Source organism: Hyla sarda, chromosome 7 (genome assembly GCF_029499605.1).
Source record: "Hyla sarda isolate aHylSar1 chromosome 7, aHylSar1.hap1, whole genome shotgun sequence".
Lineage (NCBI taxonomy): Eukaryota > Metazoa > Chordata > Amphibia > Anura > Hylidae > Hyla > Hyla sarda.
In genome coordinates this window covers 11,927,246-11,951,328 of record NC_079195.1, presented here as the reverse complement: position 1 = coordinate 11,951,328, position 24,083 = coordinate 11,927,246, and the positions used below count along the sequence as shown (strand labels likewise).

General features: G+C 43.5%; 1 protein-coding gene and 1 long non-coding RNA gene across 3 annotated transcripts in view; one reads left to right on the top strand and one right to left on the bottom strand.

Moving 5' to 3' along the window:
* Nucleotides 1–24,083, top strand: part of ATRNL1 (attractin like 1) — a 638,934-nt gene that overhangs the window by 323,996 nt on the left and 290,855 nt on the right. For both annotated transcript variants that reach the window (XM_056531006.1, XM_056531007.1), the window contains exons 22-23: nt 5,603–5,697; nt 8,886–8,964. In XM_056531006.1, coding sequence (XP_056386981.1) covers nt 5,603–5,697; nt 8,886–8,964 — 174 coding nt within the window. The remainder of the gene's footprint in view (nt 1–5,602; nt 5,698–8,885; nt 8,965–24,083) is intronic.
* Nucleotides 8,917–11,058, bottom strand: LOC130282605 (uncharacterized). Its single transcript, XR_008846470.1, has 3 exons — nt 10,703–11,058; nt 10,505–10,605; nt 8,917–9,041 (listed from the first exon to the last, which is right to left on the bottom strand). It is a non-coding gene; the product is annotated as an uncharacterized LOC130282605 (long non-coding RNA).

The window sequence follows — 24,083 nt, the reverse complement described above, 5'->3', positions numbered from 1 at the left end:
ATCATAAAGAGAACTGTGTGGTTATACAGTTACAGCTGCACAGTCCTCTCTATCCCTTCCCTGCACTCATCTCTATGATCATAGAGAGAACTGTGTGGTCATACAGTTACAGCTGCACAGTCCTCTCTATCCCCTCCCTGCACTCATCTCTATGATCATAGAGAGAACTGTGTGGTCATACAGTTACAGCTGCACAGTCCTCTGTATCCACCTTCTGCACTGTCTGTAGCAGTGGTCTCAAACTGTGGCTCTCCAGATGTAGCAAAACTTCAACTCCCAGCATGCCCGGACAGCCGTTGGCTGTCCGGGCATGCTGGGAGTTGAAGTTTTGCAACATCTAGAGGCCCACAGTTTGAGACCACTGGTCTATGGAGACGGTTGTGTCTGTGTCTTCTCATTCGATCCATTTCTTGGTCTGGCTTCTCGCCTGCGGTCACTAGGGGGCAGTCTGGTCCTTCCTGCACTTTAGTTTCTTCCCAGAAGAACTTGTAAGTTGTGAAGATCCGAACTTTTCTTCTTCTTCAGTCGTTTAGCTGGAACAAGCTCATGAAATCCTATTGCCAAAAGCAAAGCAATATACTGAATCCCTGCACCATCTAATAATCCGCGGCATCCTCGGGAGACGCTCTGCCGCCTCCTGCCGCCCTCCTGGAGTCCTCCGCACTCCTTCATCTGCAGTAAAGTCCAGAGCGACGGTTACCGGGCAGACGACGAGAACGAAGCAACGAGAGAATGTAACAAACAAGAGATAACATAGGCATTGTCTTATGTGCTGGATTCACTCAAGAATTGCAGAAAAATTGGTACCACATATACATATATATATATATACACATACACACACAGTATATCGGTCTGCTCACCTTTGAATCTCCGGACACCCCAAGAGATCAGCAACAGACAGAAAAACAATCAATTTTTCATTAAAGCAAAGAATTCATGTTAAAGGAAAAAGTGTAATCCGTCACGTAGTTGTGCTATTTCTCTAGTCACATCCAGAGCTGCATTCACAATCCTGCACTATAAGATATGTGGCCTACCATCTCTTCTCCCACAATGCATTTGTGTAACTTGGCAGCTTAGCTTCAAATCAGTAACTGGAGTAGAAGGCGTCATGCAACGGCAGAATAATGAGTGCAGCTCTGGAGGTGACTTGAGGATAAGACATGGTGTTATAGTAGAATTGTGAGTGCAGCTCTGGAGATGACTGGAGTATAAGACATGGTGTAACAGTAGAATAGTGAGTGCAGCTCTGGAGGTGACTGGAGGATAAGACATGATGTTACAGTAGAATAGTGAGTGCAGCTCTGGAGGTGACTGGAGGATAAGACATGGTGTAACAGCAGAATAATGAGTGCAGTTATGAGGGTGACTGGGGTGTAAGACATGATATAACAGCAGAATAGTGAGTGCAGCTCTAAAGGGGACTGGAGTATAAGATATGATATAACAGAAGAATAGAGAATGCAGCTGTTGATGTGATTTATATTAAGATATGATGTAACAGTAAGAGTATGATAGCTGCTTTGGATGTGACTGCAGTATAAAACATGGGCAACAGCAGTACAATGACTGCAGCCCTGGAGATTACTAGAACATTAGACATTATATATTGGTAGGCGTGTGAATGCAGTTTTGGAGGTGACTAGAGATGATGACTTGGAGGTGACAGGATAAATCATGATGCAGAATAGTGAGTGCAGCTCTGGTTGTACCTATAGCATGATGTAAGAGTTCAATGTAATCAGCTCTAGGTGTGACTAAAGCATAGGACAGGGGGACTCTACTATTTTTAGTGAGGGTCCGCTTATCCAGGTCTGCCATCCGGTGAAGGTCCGAGCTTAATGCTAAGACCTGGTTCACACCTACTGAATATAATAATGCCGCACACTGTGCCACTGGTATATTACCGCCACACACTGTGCCCCTGGTATATTACTGCCACACACTGTGCCCCTGGTATATTACTGCCACACACTGTGCCCCTGGTATATTACTGCCACACACTGGGCCCCTGGTATATTACTGCCACACACTGTGCCCCTGGTATATTACTGCCACACACTGTACTCCTGAATATAATACTGCCACACACTGTACCCCTGAATATAATACTGTCCCACGCTGTACCCCTGAATATAATACTGCCACACACTGTACCCCTGAATATAATGCTACCACACACTGTACCCCTGAATATAATACTGCCACACACTGTACCCCTGAATATAATGCTACCACACACTGTGCCCCAGAAAATAATACTGCCACACACTGGGCCCCTGGTATATTACTGCCACACACTATTCCCCTGCAATATTACTGCCACATGCTATGCCCCCAAATACATTTTCAACAAACACTGTGCCCTGTACCGACTAATTGTACCTCTGTGTCCCTAAAACAATGAATGACGCCACTGTTACCCCACAATGATGAATGCCACTGTGCACCCATAATTAATGATGCCACTGTGCCCCAAAAAAATTAAAAAGTACCGGTCACCAAATAAACTTTTCTAAACTCAGGCCATGTTCCCTAACAACTCCTAACACCCCTCTAGCCCTTAAAAAAATTCTGAGCTTTAAAAAGCTGTGGGTCATGCCTTTCTTTTTGCTCACATAGTGCAATTTTCTAGCAGGAGAATGTGGGTGTTTCCCAGCAGGCATGACATCACTGAAGCCTGCTGAGGGACCACTTCTTCCCTCACATGGTTGTAGCATTGAGATGAATAGAAGACCTCAGGCCCTGTGCATGCTTCAGTCTGTGTTGCTATCAGTGAGGCTCTCCTGCAGGTTTCAGTCTGTGCAGCTTTCTGTGAGAATCTGTGGAGCTTTCACTTTCTGTGCAGCTGTCAATCAAGCTCAGCGCAGAGAAACACTTCCAGGAGTTTGGACTCCTTCCAGGCCGGGAGGAGACCAAACTCACTGTATTAACTGTGGCAGGGAACAGAACAGAGCCACCCTGTGGCCATTTTTTATATTACATTTTGAACATATTTATGTTGATAATTTTAAAAGCAAGTGAATGGGAAAGTGTCTGCTAGTTACACAAGGAACACTATATTAAAAGTTTTATTTGGTGACAGGTACTCTTTAATGATGCCACTGTGCCCACAGAATTAATGATGCCACTGTGCCCTCACAATGAATGAAGCGCAGCCGGGCAGGGACACAGCGTTCCCTCGCTTTAGGCCGCGGCTATTCATCGGTGTCTTGAAGACACAGCTACAAATGAATATGGGGAGATCCGGCGGGCGGTCCGGATGACTGGCGGTCCACCAGTTGACTACCCCTGGCATAGAATATGATGTAAGAGCAGAATGGTGAGTACAGCTCTGGCTGTGACTAGAGCAGAATAATGAGTGCAGCTCTGGATGTAGCTGGAGTATAATACATTATATAGAGTAAATTATGAATGTGACGATAGAACAAGACATGATCTAAAAGCAGAATGGTGAGTGCAGCTCTGGCTGTGACTAGAGCAGAATAATGAGTGCAGCTCTGGATGTAGCTGGAGTATAATACATTATATAGAGTAAATTATGAATGTGACGATAGAACAAGACATGATCTAAAAGCAGAATGGTGAGTGCAGCTCTGGCTGTGACTAGAGCATAAAATATGATGTAAGAGCAGAATAGTGAGTGCAGCGCTGTCTGTGCCGGCTCAGTGGGGGAGATTTATCAAAACTTGTACAAAGGAAAAATTGCCCAGTTGCCCATAGCAACCAATCAGATTGCTTCTTTCATTTTCGTTGCCCATAGCAACCAATCAGATTGCTTCTTTCATTTTAGTTGCCCATAGCAACCAATCAGATTGCTTCTTTCATTATAGTTGCCCATAGCAACCAGTTAGATTGCTTCTTTCACTTTTGTTGCCCATAGCAACCATTCAGATTGCTTCTTTCATTTTTGTTGCCCATAGCAACCAATCAAATTGCTTCTTTCATTTTGAAGAGGCCTTGTTAAAAATGAAAGCAGCGATCTGATTGGTTGCTATGGGCAACTGGGCAACTTTTCCTCTGGACAGATTTTGATAAATGTCCCCCAGTGTTCTTATAATGTACAGGTGCGGTGAGCGGTGACAATGGATCTGTTCATGGCGTCAATCCTCCGCTGTTACATGGTAAATGTCACATGTCCTTATACAAGGAGACGGATGTGTCAGGACAACGGCATCCGACGTGAGACAAGCCAGACGTGCTGCAGAATGTGCGGGCGGCGGATTATCCAGCTCGCCACAGTAATAAGTGACAGGCGGCGTACCTCAGCCGCCACATTCCTGCCATGTGAGGACATTGATATTTCATGGAATAAGTCGCCTTGGTAATAAGAGAGAGAAGCTTTAAAGGGGTACTCCGCTGCTCAGCTTATGGAACAAACCGTTCCGAACGCTGGAGCCGGCGCCAGGAGCTTGTGATGGAATAGCCCCGCCCCCTCATGATGTCACTCCCCTCCCCCTCAATGCAAGTCTATGGGAGGGGGCGTGACGGCTGTCACGCCCCCTCCCATAAACTTGCATTGAGAGAGCGGGGTATGACATCATGACGGGGCGGGGCTATGACGTAATGAGCTCCCGGCACCTGCTCCAGCGTTTGGAACAGTTTGTTCCAAAAGCTGAGCAGCGGAGTACCCCTTTAACTGAGACAAGGAGCCGACTGTGAGAGCAAATCCTCCGTATTCTATATATTACAGACATGTAATATATAGAGGTTATATCAGTACTGGAGCGTTATAAGAGGATGATATCAGTCACATATGATGTAATATATAGAGGTTATATCAGTACTGGAGCGTTATAAGAGGATGATATCAGTCACATATGATGTAATATATAGAGATTATATCAGTACTGGAGCGTTATAAGAGGATGATATCAGTCACATATGATGTAATATAGAGGTTATATCAGTGCTGGAGCGTTATAAGAGGATGATATCAGTCACATATGATGTAATATATAGAGATTATATCAGTACTGGAGCGTTATAAGAGGATGATATCAGTCACATATGATGTAATATATAGAGGTTATATCAGTACTGGAGCGTTATAAGAGGATGATATCAGTCACATATGATGTAATATATAGAGGTTATATCAGTACTGGAGCGTTATAAGAGGATGATATCAGTCACATATGATGTAATATATAGAGGTTATATCAGTACTGGAGCGTTATAAGAGGATGATATCAGTCACATATGATGTAATATATAGAGGTTATATCAGTACTGGAGCGTTATAAGAGGATGATATCAGTCACATATGATAATAATGGGTGAGATTTATCCCAAAAAAAAGTGGTGCAGTTGCCCATAACAACCAATCAGAGCGCTTCTTTCATATTTCACAGGTCTCTTTAAAAATGAAAGAAGCGATCTGATTGGTTGCTATGGGCAACTGCAGCACTTTTCCTCTGCACAGGTTTTGATAAATCTCCCCCAATGTCTCTAGACTTGATATCAGGGATTTACAGTAAAAGACTTTTATGTTATTTAGTGGAAGCAGCAGGTTTCCCCAGCAGAGTATTTCGGGGTGTATGATAACTTTACTGTACAGGACCATGTGTCATGGACGTCTTGTGATTTGTTTCCGCAGACAGCCTCCTCATCGACTATCAGTTCACCTTCAGCCTCATCCAGGAGGACGATCGCCACCACACGGCCATCAACTTCATCGCCAACCCCGAGCAGGTGAGCCGCCCCCGCGTTCCTGTCCTGTCATCCTCCATAGACGTCCGAGGCATCTGCGCCCCTCATCATCTTCAGCCATTACACGTCCCCACTGCAGATGGTCACATCCAGACCCCCCCCGATGAGTGTCACCCGGTGTTGACAGACGGGTCTGCGCAGGACGTCAATCACTCCGCAGCAAATGCCGCCGATCTCACACATTAACCCTATAATAACGCATGAGCGACCATCAAAACCCGTCCATATGGAACCGGAGCTGCAGACTTTTATCCCCCCCCCCCCCCCCCCAAATTCCATTTCTTCTATAACTTTGCCTGTGTCAGTCTTTACTGTAGCCTTGTCATTGTATTCATGAACCAGAAGGCTCAGGATGAGCAGAGCTGAAGGTCCTGTCCACTGTCCTGTATTTATAGGACATAGATTTTGTTGGGATCTTATGTAACTATATGTACTCATTGTACGTTTACATAAAAAATACATATATATATATATATATATATATATATGTATACAATAAATCAGCGATGAGTTACATTAAAGGGGTACTCTGGTGGTAAACTTTTTTTTTTTTTTTTTTTTTTTTTAATCAACTGGTGCCAGAAAGTTAAACAGATTTGTTAATTACTTCTATAAAAAAAAATCTTAATCCTTCCAGTACTTATTAGCTGCTGAAAACTACAGAGGAAATTATTTTCTTTTTGGAACACAGGGCTCTCTGCTGACATCATGACCACAGTGCTCTCTGCTGACATCTCTGTCCATTTTAGGAACTGTCCAGAGCGGCATATGTTTGCTATGGGGATTTTCTCCTACTCTGGACAGTTCTTAAAATGGACAGAGATGTCAGCAGAGAGCACTGTACTCGTGATGTCAGCAGAGAGCTCTGTGTTCCAAAAAGAAAATAAGTTCCTCTGTAGTATTCAGCAGCTAATAAGTACTGGAAGGATTAAGATTTTTTTTAGAAGTAATTTACAAATCTGCTTAACTTTCTGGCACCAGTTGATTTAAAAAAAAAAAAAGTTTTCCACTGGAGTACCCCTTTAAATCTCTGTCACATCCAGAGCTGCATTCACTATTCTGCTGGTTACTCTTGGAAATATGCAATGATATACCTGCACTTTGCGTTCTACCAAAGACTATTTGTTATCCAATAAACCCCCATAAGGCATTTCTCAATGGTAACAGATAACCAACAGAATCAGGATTGCGGCTCTGGGTAAGACATAAGGTAATTCGGAATTAGAACAATAAAAATAAGAATTACCCAATGTATAAACCAGTTTTTCCCAACCAGGGTGCCTCCAGCTGTTGTAAAACTACAACTCCCAGCATGCCCGGACAGCCTTCAGCCTCTCAGCATGCCGGGAAATGACTGAAGCAAGACGTATATGAGAGATCAATGGAAGGTGTATTAGTTGTGTGCAAAGAGCTCCCCCTAGTGTTGACTACAGGCAGACAGAATTTCATCCTGTATTTCTATATCAGTGTTTTTCCACCACTGTGACTCCAGCTGTTGCAAAACTACAACTCCCAGCACGCCCGGACAGCCGTTGGCTGTCCGGGCATGCTGGGAGTTGTAGTTTTGCAACAGCTGGAGGCACCCTGGTTGGGAAAACACTGGTATACTATGAACCCCCACAATGCACTTCTCACAAATAACAGCAGAATTAGTATTGCAGCTTTGGGTAAAATGTAATGTTACTCGAGATTATAACAAGAGAAAAAATAAGAATAACCCAAGGTATAAAGCAGTGTTTCCCTATCAGTGTGCCTCCAGCTGGTGCAAAACTACAACTCCCAGCATGCGCGACAGCCAATGGCTTGCTGGGAGTTGTAGTTTTGCAACAGCTGGAGGCACCTAAATTGGCAAACACTGGTATAAACTGTGGAGTGACTTTGGAGGTGCATTAGGTTACTTCTACATCCTGTATTGTGCTCCACAGCTGCACTCGCAATTCTGCTGGTTAGTCTTGGAAATACATAGGGATTTACCTGCTGGGAGTCGTAACTTTTGCAACAACTGGAGAAACTGTTTACTGCGAAACCCCACAATGGACTTCTCACAAATAACAGCAGAATTAGGATTGCAGCTCTGGGATTGGAAGTAATGTTACTCGAGATTATAACAAAAAAAAGTAAGAATAACCCAAGGTATAAACCAGTGTTTCCCTATCAGTTTGCCTCCAGCTGTTGAAAATCTACAACTCCTAGTATGCCTGGACAGCCGTTTATACCAGTGTTTCCCTATCAGTGCGCCTCCAGCCGGTGCAAAACTACATCTCACAGCATACCCTGACAGCCAACGGCTGTCCAGGCATGCTGGGAGTTGTCGTTTTGCAACAGCTGGAGGGACTTAAATTGGTAAACACTGGTATAAACAGTGGTGTGACTTTGGAGATGCATTGGGTTACTTCTACAGCCTGTATTGTGCTCCACAGCTGCACTCGCAATTCTGCTGGTTAGTCTTTGAAATACGCAGTGATTTACTTGCTGGGAGTCGTAACTTTTGCAACAGCTGGAGGCACCCTGCTTGGGAAACTGTATCATATAAACCCCCACAAAGCACTTATCACAGATAACAGCAGAATTAGGATTGTAGCTCTGGGTAGGAAGTAATGTTATTTGAGATTATAACCAAAAAAAGTAAGAATTACCCAAGGTATAAACCAGTGTTTCCCTATCTGGGTGCTTCCAGCTGGTGCAACAGGGGTGCAACAGCTGGTCCAACCAGGGTGCCTCCAGCTGTTGCAAATCTACAATTCCCAGTATGCCCGGACAGCCGTTGGCTGTCCGGGCATGCCGGGAGTTGTAGTTTTGCAACAGCTGGAGGCACCCAAGTAGGAAAACACTGGTATAAACAGTGGAGTGACTGTGAAGATGCATTAGGTTACTTCTGCAGCCTGTATTGTGCTCCACAGCTGCACTCGCAATTCAGCTGGTAGATTGTGGAAACAGTCAGCAAGCGTGTGGACAGACACCATGTGACCTTATTTCCATAGATCAGATGACTGTACACTTCCAAGAATGCAACACTGAATAAACACAATCGCAAGATCATTTGGTGGCACTCAGTGTCAGTAAGCTGCTGAGAAAGCTGTCCAGATCCCATAGGTTCTATATAGACATGTGCAGATCTCATACTTTGTCTTATTCTTACACTCTTAATATTTTTATTCTTTTTTTCCCAGTCAAATAAGAACTTGGACATCTCCATCAATGCTTCGAATAACTTCAACCTCAACATCACGTGGTCGATCGGGTCAACTGGTAAGTCCAAGAGTGTCCATCGTCCTGGGGTGAGGGTTACATTGTGACCTGGGGATGACCGGGAGCTCCATCATTCTCTGGAAAAAAAAAGTACCATGTGAACGGGATGGATTTTTCTTTGCTATTGTGGAGGAACATTTAGGAGCAGACTGACAACACTCAGGGCCCCCCGAACAAATATAGCAAGGGCCTCCTGCGAGACTCCGCCCCTGGTCATGTATAAAACATGTTACCATAGGTAAGATAATTTTTCCATGACCAATAATACCAGTATACCAGGAAATATATACCACCACAAATAACTGGATAATACCACCATATTGTACTGAATAAAACCACTATACACAGACCTTTATTCCCCCATTGGTGACCATATAAAGGTAGATACCAGCTGTACACAGGATCTGAATACCATATAAGTGATTATATACAGTATCATATAGAGGTAGATACCAGCTATACACAGGATCTGTATACCATATAAGTGATTATTTACAGGACCTTATAGAGGTAGATATACGCTATACACAGGATCTGTGTACCATATGTGATTATATACAGGACCATATAGGAGGTAGATACTAGCTGTAGACAAGATCTGTATACAATATACAGATGCATACCATATAAGTAATTATATACAGGACCATATTGAGGTAGATACCAGCTATACAATGAAGAAAGACAAAATGATCCAGCACTTGGAATATTGCAGCTTTATTGTAGCCTCTTAAAAACCGCATGGAACAACTTCAACATTTCACAGGGTCTGACACATCTTGACGCGTTTGGAGCACATGCGCTCTTTGTCAAAGAGCGCATGCGCTCAAAACGTGTCAAGATGGGTCAGACCCTGTGAAGTGTTGAAGTTGTTCCATGCAATTTTTAAGAGGATACAATAAAGCTGCAATATTCCAAGTGCTGGATCATTTTGTCTTCATTGTTTGGACATGGAGAGCCTGAGTGGGGATCCGAGCACAGGACGTAGCAGGTGAGCTGGACTTTCCCATAGATACCAGCTATACACAGGATCTGTATACCATGTAAGTGATCATACACAGGGCCATATCGAGGTAGATATCAGCTGTACACAGGATCTGTATGCCATATAAGTGATTATATACAGAACCATATAGAGGGACATACCAGCTGTACACAGGATCTGTATACCATATAGGTGATTATATACATGACCATGTAGAGGGAGATACCAGCTGTACACAGGATCTGTATACCATATAAGTGATTATATACATGACCATATAGAGTAGAGGGAGATGCCAGCTGTACATGGGATCTGAATATCATGTAAGTGATTATATACAGGACCATATAGAGGGAGATACCAGCTGTGCACAGGATCTGTATACCATATAAGTGATTATAAACAGGACCATATAGAGGTAGATATCCGCTGTACACAGGATCTGTATGCCATATAAGTGATTATATACAGGGCCATATTGAGCTAGATACCAGATGTACACATGATCACTATACCATACATATAAGTGGTTAGAGTTACATCTAGGGAACTCACAGACGTTTTTTTCTGATTGGCGGCGTCCTCTTTCCTTTTCTTCCCAGTCCCGATGAGACCGCCATGTCGACTTCTTTCAGCCAAAACTCATCTTTTTACATCTGCAGGACAAACATGTTAGACTCGCATTTTCCCAGTGCTTCCCCTCCTCTACACAACAGACTCTATGAATAAACGCTAACAGTGGTTTTTATGTACCTGTTGTCACCTCTTTTTGAAATGATCCATCAATAAAGCAAAAAGTGTTTTCCACACCTTGGATGCTGGACAAGTTTTGTTTTGCCAGTATTTGAAGCCGGAGATGGTGCCGGCCCTCTAGCACAGGTGTGAGAAGGAGAGCTGTACTTGTAAGCTCCTCTACACAATCTGCCCATCTATATGCCTTGAATTGTAATAATGCCCCTCTTTGTGTCCTGCACAGAAAAGGGCAGGTAGTTAGGTAGCCAGGTATGTAGGCCAGGTATGAAGGTAGCTAGGTAGCCAGGTATGAAGGTAGCTAGGTAGCCAGGTATGTAAGTAGGTAGTAAGGGAGCCAGGTATAAAGGTAGTTTGGTAGCCAAGTATGTAAGTAGGTAGTTAGGCAGCCAGGGATGTATGCCAGGTATGAAGGTAGTTAGGAAGTCAGGTATGTAGGTGGGCAGCCTCGGCGCCTGCACTGCTTGAGGGCAGGGGGTCGCGTCTCCTCTCGTTGTGAGCCGCATCAGCTGTATATGTGGGAGCCATACACATCTGACAGCAGCGCCTGGAGGATCCTGGAGCAGCATCCGGAACAAGTGTCCTGAATCCCTAGTAGCAGCGGTAGGTGGGGGGCCCTTTCCCTGGCACTTCTGGTTTTCCAGATGGCTTCTGCCTGTTTGCAGCGGCTGGAGGTGGTTGGAAAAGCCAAAAGTGGGCGAAGGAGGGAAGTCCCGCAATGTGCGTAAATCTCCTTTCACCTCCTCTTTACATCTCTCTGTTCCTTCATTTCTTCCTCTTCTTCGTCACAACTTCTCTTCCCATTTCTTTGTATGGTTTTGTGTCTTTCTCCTCGCTTCCTCTTACTTCTCCGTATTTCTCCCACTCCCCCCCACCTTTCTTCTTTCTCTCTCCATATTTCTCCCTCTCTCCCTCCATTTCCCATTTCCTTTTCTTCTTTCCTTCCCTCTTCCCATTTTCGCTCTTGGTTCCCCCCCCCCCCCTTGCTGTAGCTGCCAGTTCACATTACACAGAGGGTGACATTATGTGGACGACTGTTTAGCTTCAGATTGTTCAAATTACTCCTAGAAACATTTATTATATAAGGACTAAAAAAATAAAATAAGGAACCGTGTTAGCGGTAATAACATGAGCCGCCAGAGTGCCATCCCGCCTGTCTCGCTCCTTTCTGCCTCCTCTTTTTTTCCTCTTCTTACCCCTCCATCCTATCTCCTTTTCTCTCTTCTCTTCCTCCCTTCTATCTTGTTCCTTTCTCTCCTTCTCCCTTCTCCTCCTCTACCTCCTATCCTCTCTCTTCTCCCCTATTTCTCTCTCATCTTCTCTTCTTTCCTCTAAATTCCTCATCTCACCCCTCCCTCCTTCTCTCTTTCTCGCTCCCCCCTCTCCTTTCTTCCTACCTCTCTTCTGTTCTTAGTCTTCCTCCCTCCTATCTGCTTCTCTCTCCTCTTCTGTCCTCTCCTCCTCTTCTCTTCTATCCTCCCTCTCCCTTCTTTTCCTTCCCCCTTACTCCATTTTCTTCTCCTTCCTCTCCCTTCTCTTCCCTTCCCCCTTACTCTATTTTCTACTCCTCCCCCTCGTCTTTTCTCTCCCGACTCCTCTCCTCCCTCCACATCTTTCTTTCCTTCCTCCTCTCCTCTCTTCTCTCCTCCCTCCTCTTTTTTCCTTCCCCCTCTCCTCTCTTCTCTTTTCTCATGGACTCCTCCCTTTTCTCCTCCCTCCTCTTCTCTCACCCATTCTTATTTTCTTTCCTCCTTCTTTTCCTCTTTTCTCCTCCTGACTGCTGTCTTATCTCCTCCCTCCTCTTCTTTCCTTTATCATCTCCTCCCTTTTCTCCTTCCTCCTCTTCTCTCCTTCCTCCTCTATTCTCCACATCTTCCTCTCTTCTCAACTCCTTTGTTCTCTCCTACATCCTCTTCTCTTCTCATTTCTCTACTCTCTTCTCTCCTTCCTTTTCTCTCTTCCCTCCTCTTTTCTTCTTCCTCCTCTCTTCTCTCCTCCTTCCTCTCCTCTCTTCTCACCCAGACTCCTCTTTTCTCTCCTCCCTCAACTCTTCTCTTCCAGACTCCTCTCTTCTCTCTTACTTCCTCTCCTCTTTCCTGGGCTCCTCTCTTCTCTCCTCCATTCTCTTCTTTCTTTCTAACTCTCTTCTCAACTTCTTCCTTTCTTCTCCTCTATACCCACTTTTCTCTCCTCCCTCCTCTTCTTTCCTGCCTCCTCTCTTCTCTCCCCGACTCCTTTTTTCACTCCCAGACTCCTCTCTCCTTTCCTTCCTCCTCTTCTCTCCTTCCTCCTCTCCTCTCTTCTCTCCTCCCTCCTCTCTTCTCTCCTCCCTCCTCTTCTCTCCCAGACTCCTCTCTTATTTTCTTCCTCCTCTCTTCTCTCCTCTCTTCTCTCCCAGACTCCTCTCTTCTTTCCTCCCCCTTTTTTTTCTCCCAGACTCCTCTCTTCTCTCCTCCCTCTTCTTCTCCCCAAGACTCCTTTCTTCTTCCCTTCTTCCTCTTCTCTCCTTCTTCCTCTCTTCTCTCCTCCCTCCTCTCTTTTCTCCTCCCTCCTCTTTTCTTTCCTTCTTCCTCTTTCCTTCCTCCTCTCTTCTCTCCTCCCTCCTCTTCTCTCCCAGTCTCCTCTTTTCTTTCCTTCCTCCTCTTCTCTCCTTCCTCCTCTCTTCTCTCCTCCCTCCTCTTCTCCCCCAGACTCCTCTCTTCTCTCCTCCCTCCTCTTCTCCCCCAGACTCCTCTTTTCTCTCCTCCCTCCTCTTCTCTTCTTCCTCCTCTCTTCTCTTCCCACCTTTCTACTCCTTCTTCTCCTACTTTCTTCCTCCTTCCCTTCCTACTCTCTCTTCTCCTCCTTTGATTTCGCCCCTTCGGTCCCTGTTCTCGCTCTGCGGTCCCTGTCCTCCATTTATTAATGACTTCCCATATTCCTCCACTCATGACACAGTGAATAAGGCTCCATTAACATGTTAGGTTTCCTCCTCATTCAATTAATAGGATGTTGGCAGCTGTGAACTTGTCGTATTGAAAAGCAAAAAATAAGAAATAAAATGTTGGTATTATGAAACGCAACGATTTTAATTAAGATAAAAGCTTCCTGCGACCAGAGAGACAAAGATCCCACATCCCGGCTTAATTATTAACCTTAACATTGATAGGAGACAATAGGCGGCGGTGGCTGCTGCCATAGATAAAGGGGCGGTTTTATCTGCGCTCGCTCTGGGGTTCCGGCCCCGCTTCCCTCCTCTCTGGGGATCGAGGCTCTTTATCTGGAAAGTTTTTCCTTTCGGCATCAGTGACTTTAGAAAGAGACATCGGTGGAGGACACGGAGCTGGTGGCAAATTACGTGACTGAGAAGATGGAGGATCTGCGACCGCCGCTCCCAGCGCATCCATTGTGTCCCGTCCTGCAGGCGGCGGCAACTGCGACAATTATATTTGCATATATTAATGAACTTGGAGAAAAGTTGAATTTTCAAAGATAAAGCAGCTTCTCATAGGGGAACTGATGGAATCGGAGAAAGAAAGGACAGAGGGAGCGATGCGCTGAAGTTATAATGAGCGAGCGACAATCAGGAAGGATCAGGGGCCCCGAGGTGGGATGTCAAGGCCTAGAAGTGACAAGGTCGGGTAGAGGTCATCTAATTCGTGAAGATCCTCATATGTTGCAGTCATATTAATTATTTTGCGAAAATTATGATATGACTACACTCCATGTATATTCCTTCAACAAGATTATTAACGTGGAATAATGGACACGTCTGTGGCTCCATATTTGTTCAGATGTGACTTGTATACATATTTGTAGTCACTTATAATGTAGGTTAAATGGAGCTTATAGGACTTGTCCACATTTGCAACATCTTTTTTTTCTGCAATGCTCCTCGAGCTAAGCAAACTACTGTATTCTATTATTTTGTACATGTTTTCCTATGCGTCTCCATGGTAACAGACTACAAACCAACCCAGTGTTGTCTGATCCTGCAGCCACTCCCTTCCATCTGTCCCGGTAGGATCAGGGTACACAGGGTTAGTTGTTTGCTACTATAGGTATGCTTAGGAGCTAGGGCTGGGCGGTATGACCAAATGTGTGTATCGCAGTATTTTTGTAACTTATGGCGGTTCCACGGTATATAACGGTATTCCCCCCCCCCCAAATTAATTATTAGCCCAGCGCTGCACTGTCCCCATCGGGGTAAATACTCACGTCACCCGCAAGCGCTGCTCTCCTTGTCCTCATGTTTGTTGCGGCCGCCGGCGCTGACACTCTATACTGTATCCCTATGCCCGGGCTGCAAAAGGTAAACAATATAAACTTTAACGCATGTTCCCACATCGGCCTTACGGCCTTCCTGGGGACGTGAACGTCGGAGGATGCCGGGGGAAGCAGAGGCCTTGCCGGAGCGTCGGGGACTCCCCATCTTAACCCTTCTAGTACTTATTAGCTGCTGAATACTACAGAGGAAATTATTTTCTTTTTGGAACACAGAGCTCTCTGCTGACATCACGGGCACAGTGCTCTCTGCTGACATCTTTGTCCATTTTAAGAACTGTCCAGAGTAGGAGAAAATCCCCATAGCAAACATATACTACTCTGGTCAGTTCCTAAAATGGACAGAGGTGTCAGCAGAGAGCACTGTGGTCATGGTGTCAGCAGAGAGCTCTGTGCTCGTGATGTCAGCAGAGAGCTCTGTGTTCCAAAAAGAAGAGAATTTCCTCTGTAGTATTCAGCAGCTAATAAGTACTAGAAGGGTTAAGATTTTTTAATAGAAGTAATTTACAAATCTATAGTGGAGTAGTTCGGCACTGCTAACTTCTGTACCTGGAAGCGGATGGACACTAAGTCGCTGTTGCGGAGAGAGGATACGGTGGTGCTCGGACTCACGTAGAATATGACATCAGTGCATAAGAAAACAAAGAAAGGTCGGCACTCACCGGGTTTCCAATTCAGCAGATTTTATTGCACATTACTCACAGCCATAGTACAGTTCTAGGGGAGATGACGGATGGTACAAAGGGGGTACCACAGAGAGAACCTCTCTGTGGTACCCCCCTTTGTACCATCCGTCGTCTCCCCTAGAACTGTACTACGGCTGTGAGTAATGTGCAATAAAATCTGCTGAATTGGAAACCCGGTGAGTGCCGACCTTTCTTTGTTTTCTTATGCACTAATTTACAAATCTAGGTTAAAATGAGGATTTGGAGTGGCTCTTTGTTCTCACCGTAACCAATAGCAACCCGGGCTACCCAAAAAATATCACCTATACCCAAGGTGAACGAAAATAATGCTAATTTACAAGAAAGAATTGGGGCTCAGGGTAAATGATGTATGGACACAACTGGCTGAATATGTTAAATGATAATATTTTTAAATAATAGTAATCAAATTGTTTGTAAGATGTGGTAAGTACCGTGACTTACAGGGCCCTTGCAGAGCCACGGCACTCCTTACAAAAATATAATATTGATAAAATTGCAAATACAATTAAAATAAATTAATCATAAATATAAAATGTTATTTAAAATATAATAATATTATTATGTTTTAAATAACATTTTATATTTATGATTAATTTATTTTAATTGTATTTGCAATTTTATCAATATTATATTTTTGTAGGGAGTGCCGTGGCTCTGCAAGGGCCCTGTAAGTCACGGTACTTACCACATCTTACAAACAATTTGATTACTATAATTAATAAATATTATCATTTAACATATTCAGCCAGTTGTGTCCATACATCATTTACCCTGAGCCCCAATTCTTTCTTGTAAATTAGCATAATTTACAAATCTGTTTAACTTTCTGGCACCAGTTGATTTAAAAATAAGTTTTCCATGGTAGTACCCCTTTAAATCACCAAAAGAAGAGGGCTATATGGATAGCAACCAGTGGCCACCTCATATATCAACACCAAAGAATTAAGGCCACATGATAACCATGGATACAAAAAAACTAATATTGTCTTTACTAAATATCTCATAAAATTACAACAAAAGTACATGTAAGGAAAAACCCAAATCAACAGAATGTGTATCCTATATAGTGATCTCTCACCTCAGCCCCAGAGTTTCAGATTTTAACATTGTTTGTTCTCATTTTATGAGATACTGTATATACTAGAGTATAAGCCGACCCGAGTATAAGCCGAGACCCCTAATTTCAACCCAAAATCCCAGGAAAAGTTATTGACTCGAGTATAAGCCTAGGGTGGGAAAGACATCATCCCCCCCCTGTCATCATCCAGACCCGTCATTAACATCCTCATCATCATCACCGCCTGTCATCATCCAGACCCTCATCATCATCACCTGTCATCATCCCCTTGTCATCATCCCCACCCCCTTCATCATCCCCTTGTCATCATCCCCACCCCCCTTCATCATCCCCTTGTAATCATTCCACCCCCCCCTTCATCATCCTCTTGTCGTCATCCCACACCCCCCCTTCATCATCCTCTTCTCATCATCCGCCCTCAGTGGTCTTCAACCTGCGGACCTCCAGAGGTTTCAAAACTACAACTCCCAGCAAGCCCGGGCAGCCATCGGCTGTCCGGGCTTGCTGGGAGTTGTAGTTTTGAAACCTCCGGAGGTCCGCAGGTTGAAGACCACTGCGGCCTTCAACATCATCCAGCCCCCTCTCACCCCCCTTTAGTTCTGTACAGTACTCGCCTCCACTCGGCGCTGGTCCGGTGCTGCAGGACTGTCCGGAGAGGAGGTGGTCCGGTGGGATAGTGGTTCCGGGCTGCTATCTTCACCGGGGGCGCCTCTTCTCCGCGCTTCCGGCCCGGAATAGAGGCGTTGCCTTGACAATGACGCAGAAGTACGTTGGCAATGAACGTACCTCTGCGTCGTTGTCAAGACAACGTGACTATTCTGGGGCCCGAAGCGCTTAGAAGAGGCCTCCCCGGTGAAGATAGCAGCCCGGAACCACTATCCCACCGGACCACCTCCTCTCCGGACAGTCAAGCAGCAACGGACCAGCGCCGAGCGGAGGTGAGTACTGTACAGAACTAAAGGGGGTGAGAGGGGGCTGGATGATGTCGAAGGCCGCAGTGGTCTTCAACCTGCGGACCTCCGGAGGTTTCAAAACTACAACTCCCAGCAAGCCCGGACAGCCGATGGCTGCCCGGGCTTGCTGGGAGTTGTAGTTTTGAAACCTCTGGAGGTCCGCAGGTTGAAGACCACTGCGGGTGGAGAGTTCACTCGAGTATAAGCCGTGGGGGGTGTTTTCAGCACGAAAAATCGTGCTGAAAAACTCGGCTTATACTCGAGTATATACGGTATTTAATAAAGATAATATTTGGTTTTTTTTATCCATGGTTATCATGTGGCCTCATTTCTTTGGTGTTGATGTGATAACTCACAGAGGATTGTCTCTACTGATACATTATAACAATCAGAACAGGAGAGCGATTTGTGCTACATATGTGATAACTCACAGAGGATTGTCTGTACAGATGCATTGTCACAATCTATAAGGACAGGAAAGAGATGTGTCCTACTGCTGTGTATAGCTCACAGAGGATTGTCTGTACTGACACATTGTCACAATCTATAAGGACAGGAGAGAAATTTGTGCAACTTATGTGAAAACTCACAGAGGATTGTCTTTACTGACACATTGTCACAATTTATAAGGACAGGAGAGAAATTTAGCAACAGATATAACTCACAGAGGATTGTCTGTACTGATGCATTGTGACAATCTATAAGGACAGGAGAGAAATTTTTTGCAACTGATATAACTCACAGAGGATTGTCTGTACTGATACATTGTCACAATCAGTACAGGAGAGATATTTGTGCTACTGTGTTTAGCTCACAGAGGATTGTCTGCACTTATGCAGTGTAATATTTCCACATATTGTCAGCAAACAGAGATCTTGCAAATGAAGAGGAATTGAAACACAAAGTATATTAGAAAGTTCTACATATTTATAGTCTGGAGCAGATGGCGCGATCCATGAGGAAATGTACGGCTGAGTCTTAAGGGATATATTTCATTCTAAACTTGGCGTTTTGCACCTTCTTCCTGTCCAGACCCCACTGAAATTTACACATTGTGTCAATAAAAATTCATGGATTGATAAAGCCGGGCGAAGTGAATCAGCGCACGCAGGAAGACGACACCAGAGCCCGGCGAAGTCCATACATAAAAATACAGCGTGACATTTACGATCGACATTTAACAGCCTGGCAGTCGTGTTTGATCAGCGCTAGATGGGAATTAAGGTGGAAAGAAGATGATGGGAGACTCCGGCCCGTGTTAAGGCGGAATGTCGGGAATTATGGGCTAATGTCTTGCTGCGCCGATTCTGAGAAGATCTAAGTACGAGTTATGGCGAGAAAATCTAACTATGACTGAAGTGGCGCGGATTTATCATAATCAGGATAGAACAGGGGGGGGGGATGAGCAGCCATACTTCCTATACTCCAGAGCTGAACTCACGCTTCTTATACTACAGAGCTGAAATCATGCTTCTTATACTACACAGCTGAAATCATGCTGCTTATACTACAGTGCTGAAATCATGCTTCTTATACTACACAGCTGAAATCATGCTGCTTATACTGCAGAGCTGAAATCATGCTTCTTATACTACAGAGCTGAAATCATGCTTCTTATACTACAGTGCTGAAATCATGCTTCTTATACTGCAGAGCTGAAATCATGCTTCTTATACTACACAGCTGAAATCATGCTTCTTATACTACAGTGCTGAAATCATGCTTCTTATACTACACAGCTGAAAACATGCTTCTTATACTACAGAGCTGAAATCATGCTTCTTATACTGCAGAGCTGAAATCATGCTTCTTATACTACACAGCTGAAATCATGCTGCTTATACTACAGTGCTGAAATCATGCTTCTTATACTACACAGCTGAAATCATGCTTCTTATACTACAGAGCTGAAATCATGCTTCTTATACTGCAGAGCTGAAATCATGCTTCTTATACTACAGAGCTGAAATCATGCTTCTTATACTACAGAGCTGAAATCATGCTTCTTATACTGCAGAGCTGAAATCATGCTTCTTATACTACAGAGCTGAAATCATGCTTCTTATACTACAGAGCTGAAATTATGCTTCTTATACTACAGAGCTGAAATCATGCTTCTTATACTGCAGAGCTGAAATCATGCTTCTTATACTGCAGAGCTGAAATCATGCTTCTTATACTGCAGAGCTGAAATCATGCTTCTTATACTGCAGAGCTGAAATCAAACACCCTACAGTCCAGAGCGGAAATCATGCTTCTTCTATTCCCGAGCTGAAATCATGCTTCTTATACTGCAGAGCTGAAATCATACACCCTACAGTCCAGAGCGGAAATCATGCTTCTTCTATTCCCGAGCTGAAATCCTGCTTCTTATACTACAGAGCTGAAATCATTCTTCTTATACTACAGAGCTGAAATCATGCTTCTTATACTGCAGAGCTGAAATCATGCTTCTTATACTACAGTGCTGAAATCATGCTTCTTATACTGCAGAGCTGAAATCATGCTTCTTATACTGCAGAGCTGAAATCATGCTTCTTATACTACAGAGCTGAAATCAGGCTTCTTATACTGCAGAGCTGAAATCATGCTTCTTATACTGCAGAGCTGAAATCATGCTTCTTATACTGCAGAGCTGAAATCAAACACCCTACAGTCTAGAGCGGAAATTATGCTTCTTCTATTCCCGAGCTGAAATCATGCTTCTTATACTGCAGAGCTGAAATCATACACCTTACAGTCCAGAGCTGAAATCATGCTTGTTATACTGTAGAGCTAATATCATGTTTCTTATACTGCACAGCTGAAATCATGCTTCTTCTACTCTACTCCAGAGCTGAAATCATGCTTCTTTTACTTCAGAGCTTAAATCATGCTTCTTCTACTCCAGAGTTGAAATCATGCTTCTTTTACTCCAGAGCTGAAATCATGCTTCTTTTACTCCAGAGCTGAAATCATGCTTCTTTTACTCCAGAGCTGAAATCATGCTTCTTTTACTCCAGAGCTGAAATCATGCTTCTTATTCTGCAGAGCGATTATCATGCTTCTTATACTGCTGAAATTGTTCAGAGCTGAAATCATGCTTCTTCTACACCAGAGCTGAAATCATTCTTCTTATACTACACAGCTGAAATCATGCTTCTTCTACTCCAGAGCTGAAATCATTCTTCTTCTACTCCAGAGCTGAAATCATGCTTCTTCTACTCCAGAGCTGAAATCATGCTTCTTATACTACACAGCCGAAATCATGCTTCTTCTACTCCAGAGCTGAAATCATGCTGCTTATACTCCAGAGCTGAAATCATTCTGCTTATACTCCAGAGCTGAAATCATGCTTCTTATACTACAGAGCTCAAATCATGCTTCTTCTACTCCAGAGCTGAAATCATGCTTCTTATACTGCACAGCTGAAATCATGCTTCTTATACTACACAGCTGAAATCATGCTTCTTCTACTCCAGAGCTGAAATCATGCTTCTTCTACTCCAGAGCTGAAATCATGCTTCTTATACTGCACAGCTGAAATCATGCTTCTTATACTGCAGAGCTGAAATCATGCTTCTTATACTGCAGAGCTGAAATCAAACACCCTACAGTCTAGAGCGGAAATTATGCTTCTTCTATTCCCGAGCTGAAATCATGCTTCTTATACTGCAGAGCTGAAATCATACACCTTACAGTCCAGAGCTGAAATCATGCTTGTTATACTGTAGAGCTAATATCATGTTTCTTATACTGCACAGCTGAAATCATGCTTCTTCTACTCTACTCCAGAGCTGAAATCATGCTTCTTTTACTCCAGAGCTGAAATCATGCTTCTTTTACTCCAGAGCTGAAATCATATACCTTACAGTCCAGAGCTGAAATCATGCTTGTTATACTGTAGAGCTAATATCATGTTTCTTATACTGCACAGCTGAAATCATGCTTCTTCTACTCTACTCCAGAGCTGAAATCATGCTTCTTTTACGTCAGAGCTTAAATCATGCTTCTTCTACTCCAGCGTTGAAATCATGCTTCTTTTACTCCAGAGCTGAAATCATGCTTCTTTTACTCCAGAGCTGAAATCATGCTTCTTTTACTCCAGAGCTGAAATCATGCTTCTTTTACTCCAGAGCTGAAATCATGCTTCTTTTACTCCAGAGCTGAAATCATGCTTCTTTTACTCCAGAGCTGAAATCATGCTTCTTATTCTGCAGAGCGATTATCATGCTTCTTATACTGCAGAGCTGAAATTGTTCAGAGCTGAAATCATGCTTCTTCTACACCAGAGCTGAAATTATTCTTCTTATATTACACAGCTGAAATCATGCTTCTTCTACTCCAGAGCTGAAATCATTCTTCTTATACTACACAGCCGAAATCATGCTTCTTCTACTCCAGAGCTGAAATCATGCTGCTTATACTCCAGAGCTGAAATCATGCTGCTTATACTCCAGAGCTGAAATCATGCTTCTTATACTACAGAGCTGAAATCATGCTTCTTCTACTCCAGAGCTGAAATCATGCTTCTTATACTGCACAGCTGAAATCATGCTTCTTATACTACACAGCTGAAATCATGCTTCTTCTACTCCAGAGCTGAAATCATGCTTCTTATACTGCACAGCTGAAATCATGCTTCTTATACTACACAGCTGAAATCATGCTTCTTATACTGCACAGCTGAAATCATGCTTCTTATACTGCACAGCTGAAATCATGCTTCTTACACTGCACAGCTGAAATCATGCTTCTTATACTACACAGCTGAAATCATGCTTCTTATACTCCAGAGCTGAAATCATGCTTCTTATACTGCAGAGCTGAAATCATGCTTCTTATACTGCAGAGCTGAAATCATGCTTCTTATACTGCACAGCTGAAATCATGCTTCTTATACTACACAGCTGAAATCATTCTTCTTCTACTCCAGAGCTGAAATCATGCTTCTTATACTACACAGCTGAAATCATGCTTCTTATACTACACAGCTAAAATCATGCTTCTTCTACTACACAGCTGAAATCATGCTTTTTATACTGTACAGCTGAAATATACTCCCTACAGTCCAGAGCTGAAATCATGCATCCTATACGCCAGCCAGATCCAGAGGTGGAATTCTGTTGGTTTTTCCTGGGAGACATGTTTTTATTGGTTTATTTAAATTCTACTGTGAGAATAGGGGGAATGAGCAGTCATACTTCCTATACTCCAGAGTGGAAATCATGCTTCTTACGACTTTAGAACTGAAATCATGCTGCTTATGCTCCAGAGCTGAAATCATTCTTTTTATACTTCAGAGTTGAAACCATAATTTCTTTACTCCAGGGTTGAAATCATGCTTCTTTTACTCCAGAGCCAGTATTTCAGAGCTGAAATCATACTTCTTATATTCCAGAGCTGAAATGCTTCTTGCTTCTTATACTCTAGAACTGATATCATGCATCTTGTACTCCACAGCAGAACTTCATCCTATACTCCAGCCAGATCCAGATGTGGAATTCTGATAACATGCTTTTCATACTCAGAGTATTTCTTGTACTCCAGATGTGACACAATGCTTTTTGTACTCCAGATGTGACATCATGCTTCTTATACTCCAGATATGACATCATGCTTCTTGTACTCCAGATGTGACATCATGCTTCTTATACTCCAGATGTGACATCATACTTCTTATACTCCAGATGTGATATCATGCTTCTTATACTCCAGATGTGACATCATGCTTCTTGTACTCCAGATGTGACATCATGCTTCTTATACTCCAGATGTGACATCATACTTCTTATACTCCAGATGTGACATCATGCTTCTTGTACTCCAGATGTGACATCATGCTTCTTGTACTCCAGATGTGACATCATGCTTCTTATACTCCAGATGTGACATCATGCTTCTTGTACTCCAGATGTGACATCATGCTTCTTATACTCCAGATGTGATATCATGCTTCTTATACTCCAGATGTGATATCATGCTTCTTATACTCCAGATGTGACATCATGCTTCTTATACTCCAGATGTGACATCATGCTTCTTATACTCCAGATGTGACATCATGCTTCTTATACTCCAGATGTGATATCATTCTTCTTATACTCCAGATGCGATATCATGCTTCTTATACTCTAGATGTGATATCATTCTTCTTATACTCCAGATGTGATATCATGCTTCTTGTACTCCAGATGTGACATCATGCTTCTTGTACTCCAGATGTGACATCATGCTTCTTGTACTCCACATGTGACATCATGCTTCTTGTACTCCACATGTGACATCATGCTTCTTGTACTCCACATGTGACATCATGCTTCTTGTACTCCACATGTGACATCATGCTTCTTGTACTCCACATGTGACATCATGCTTCTTGTACTCCACATGTGACATCATGC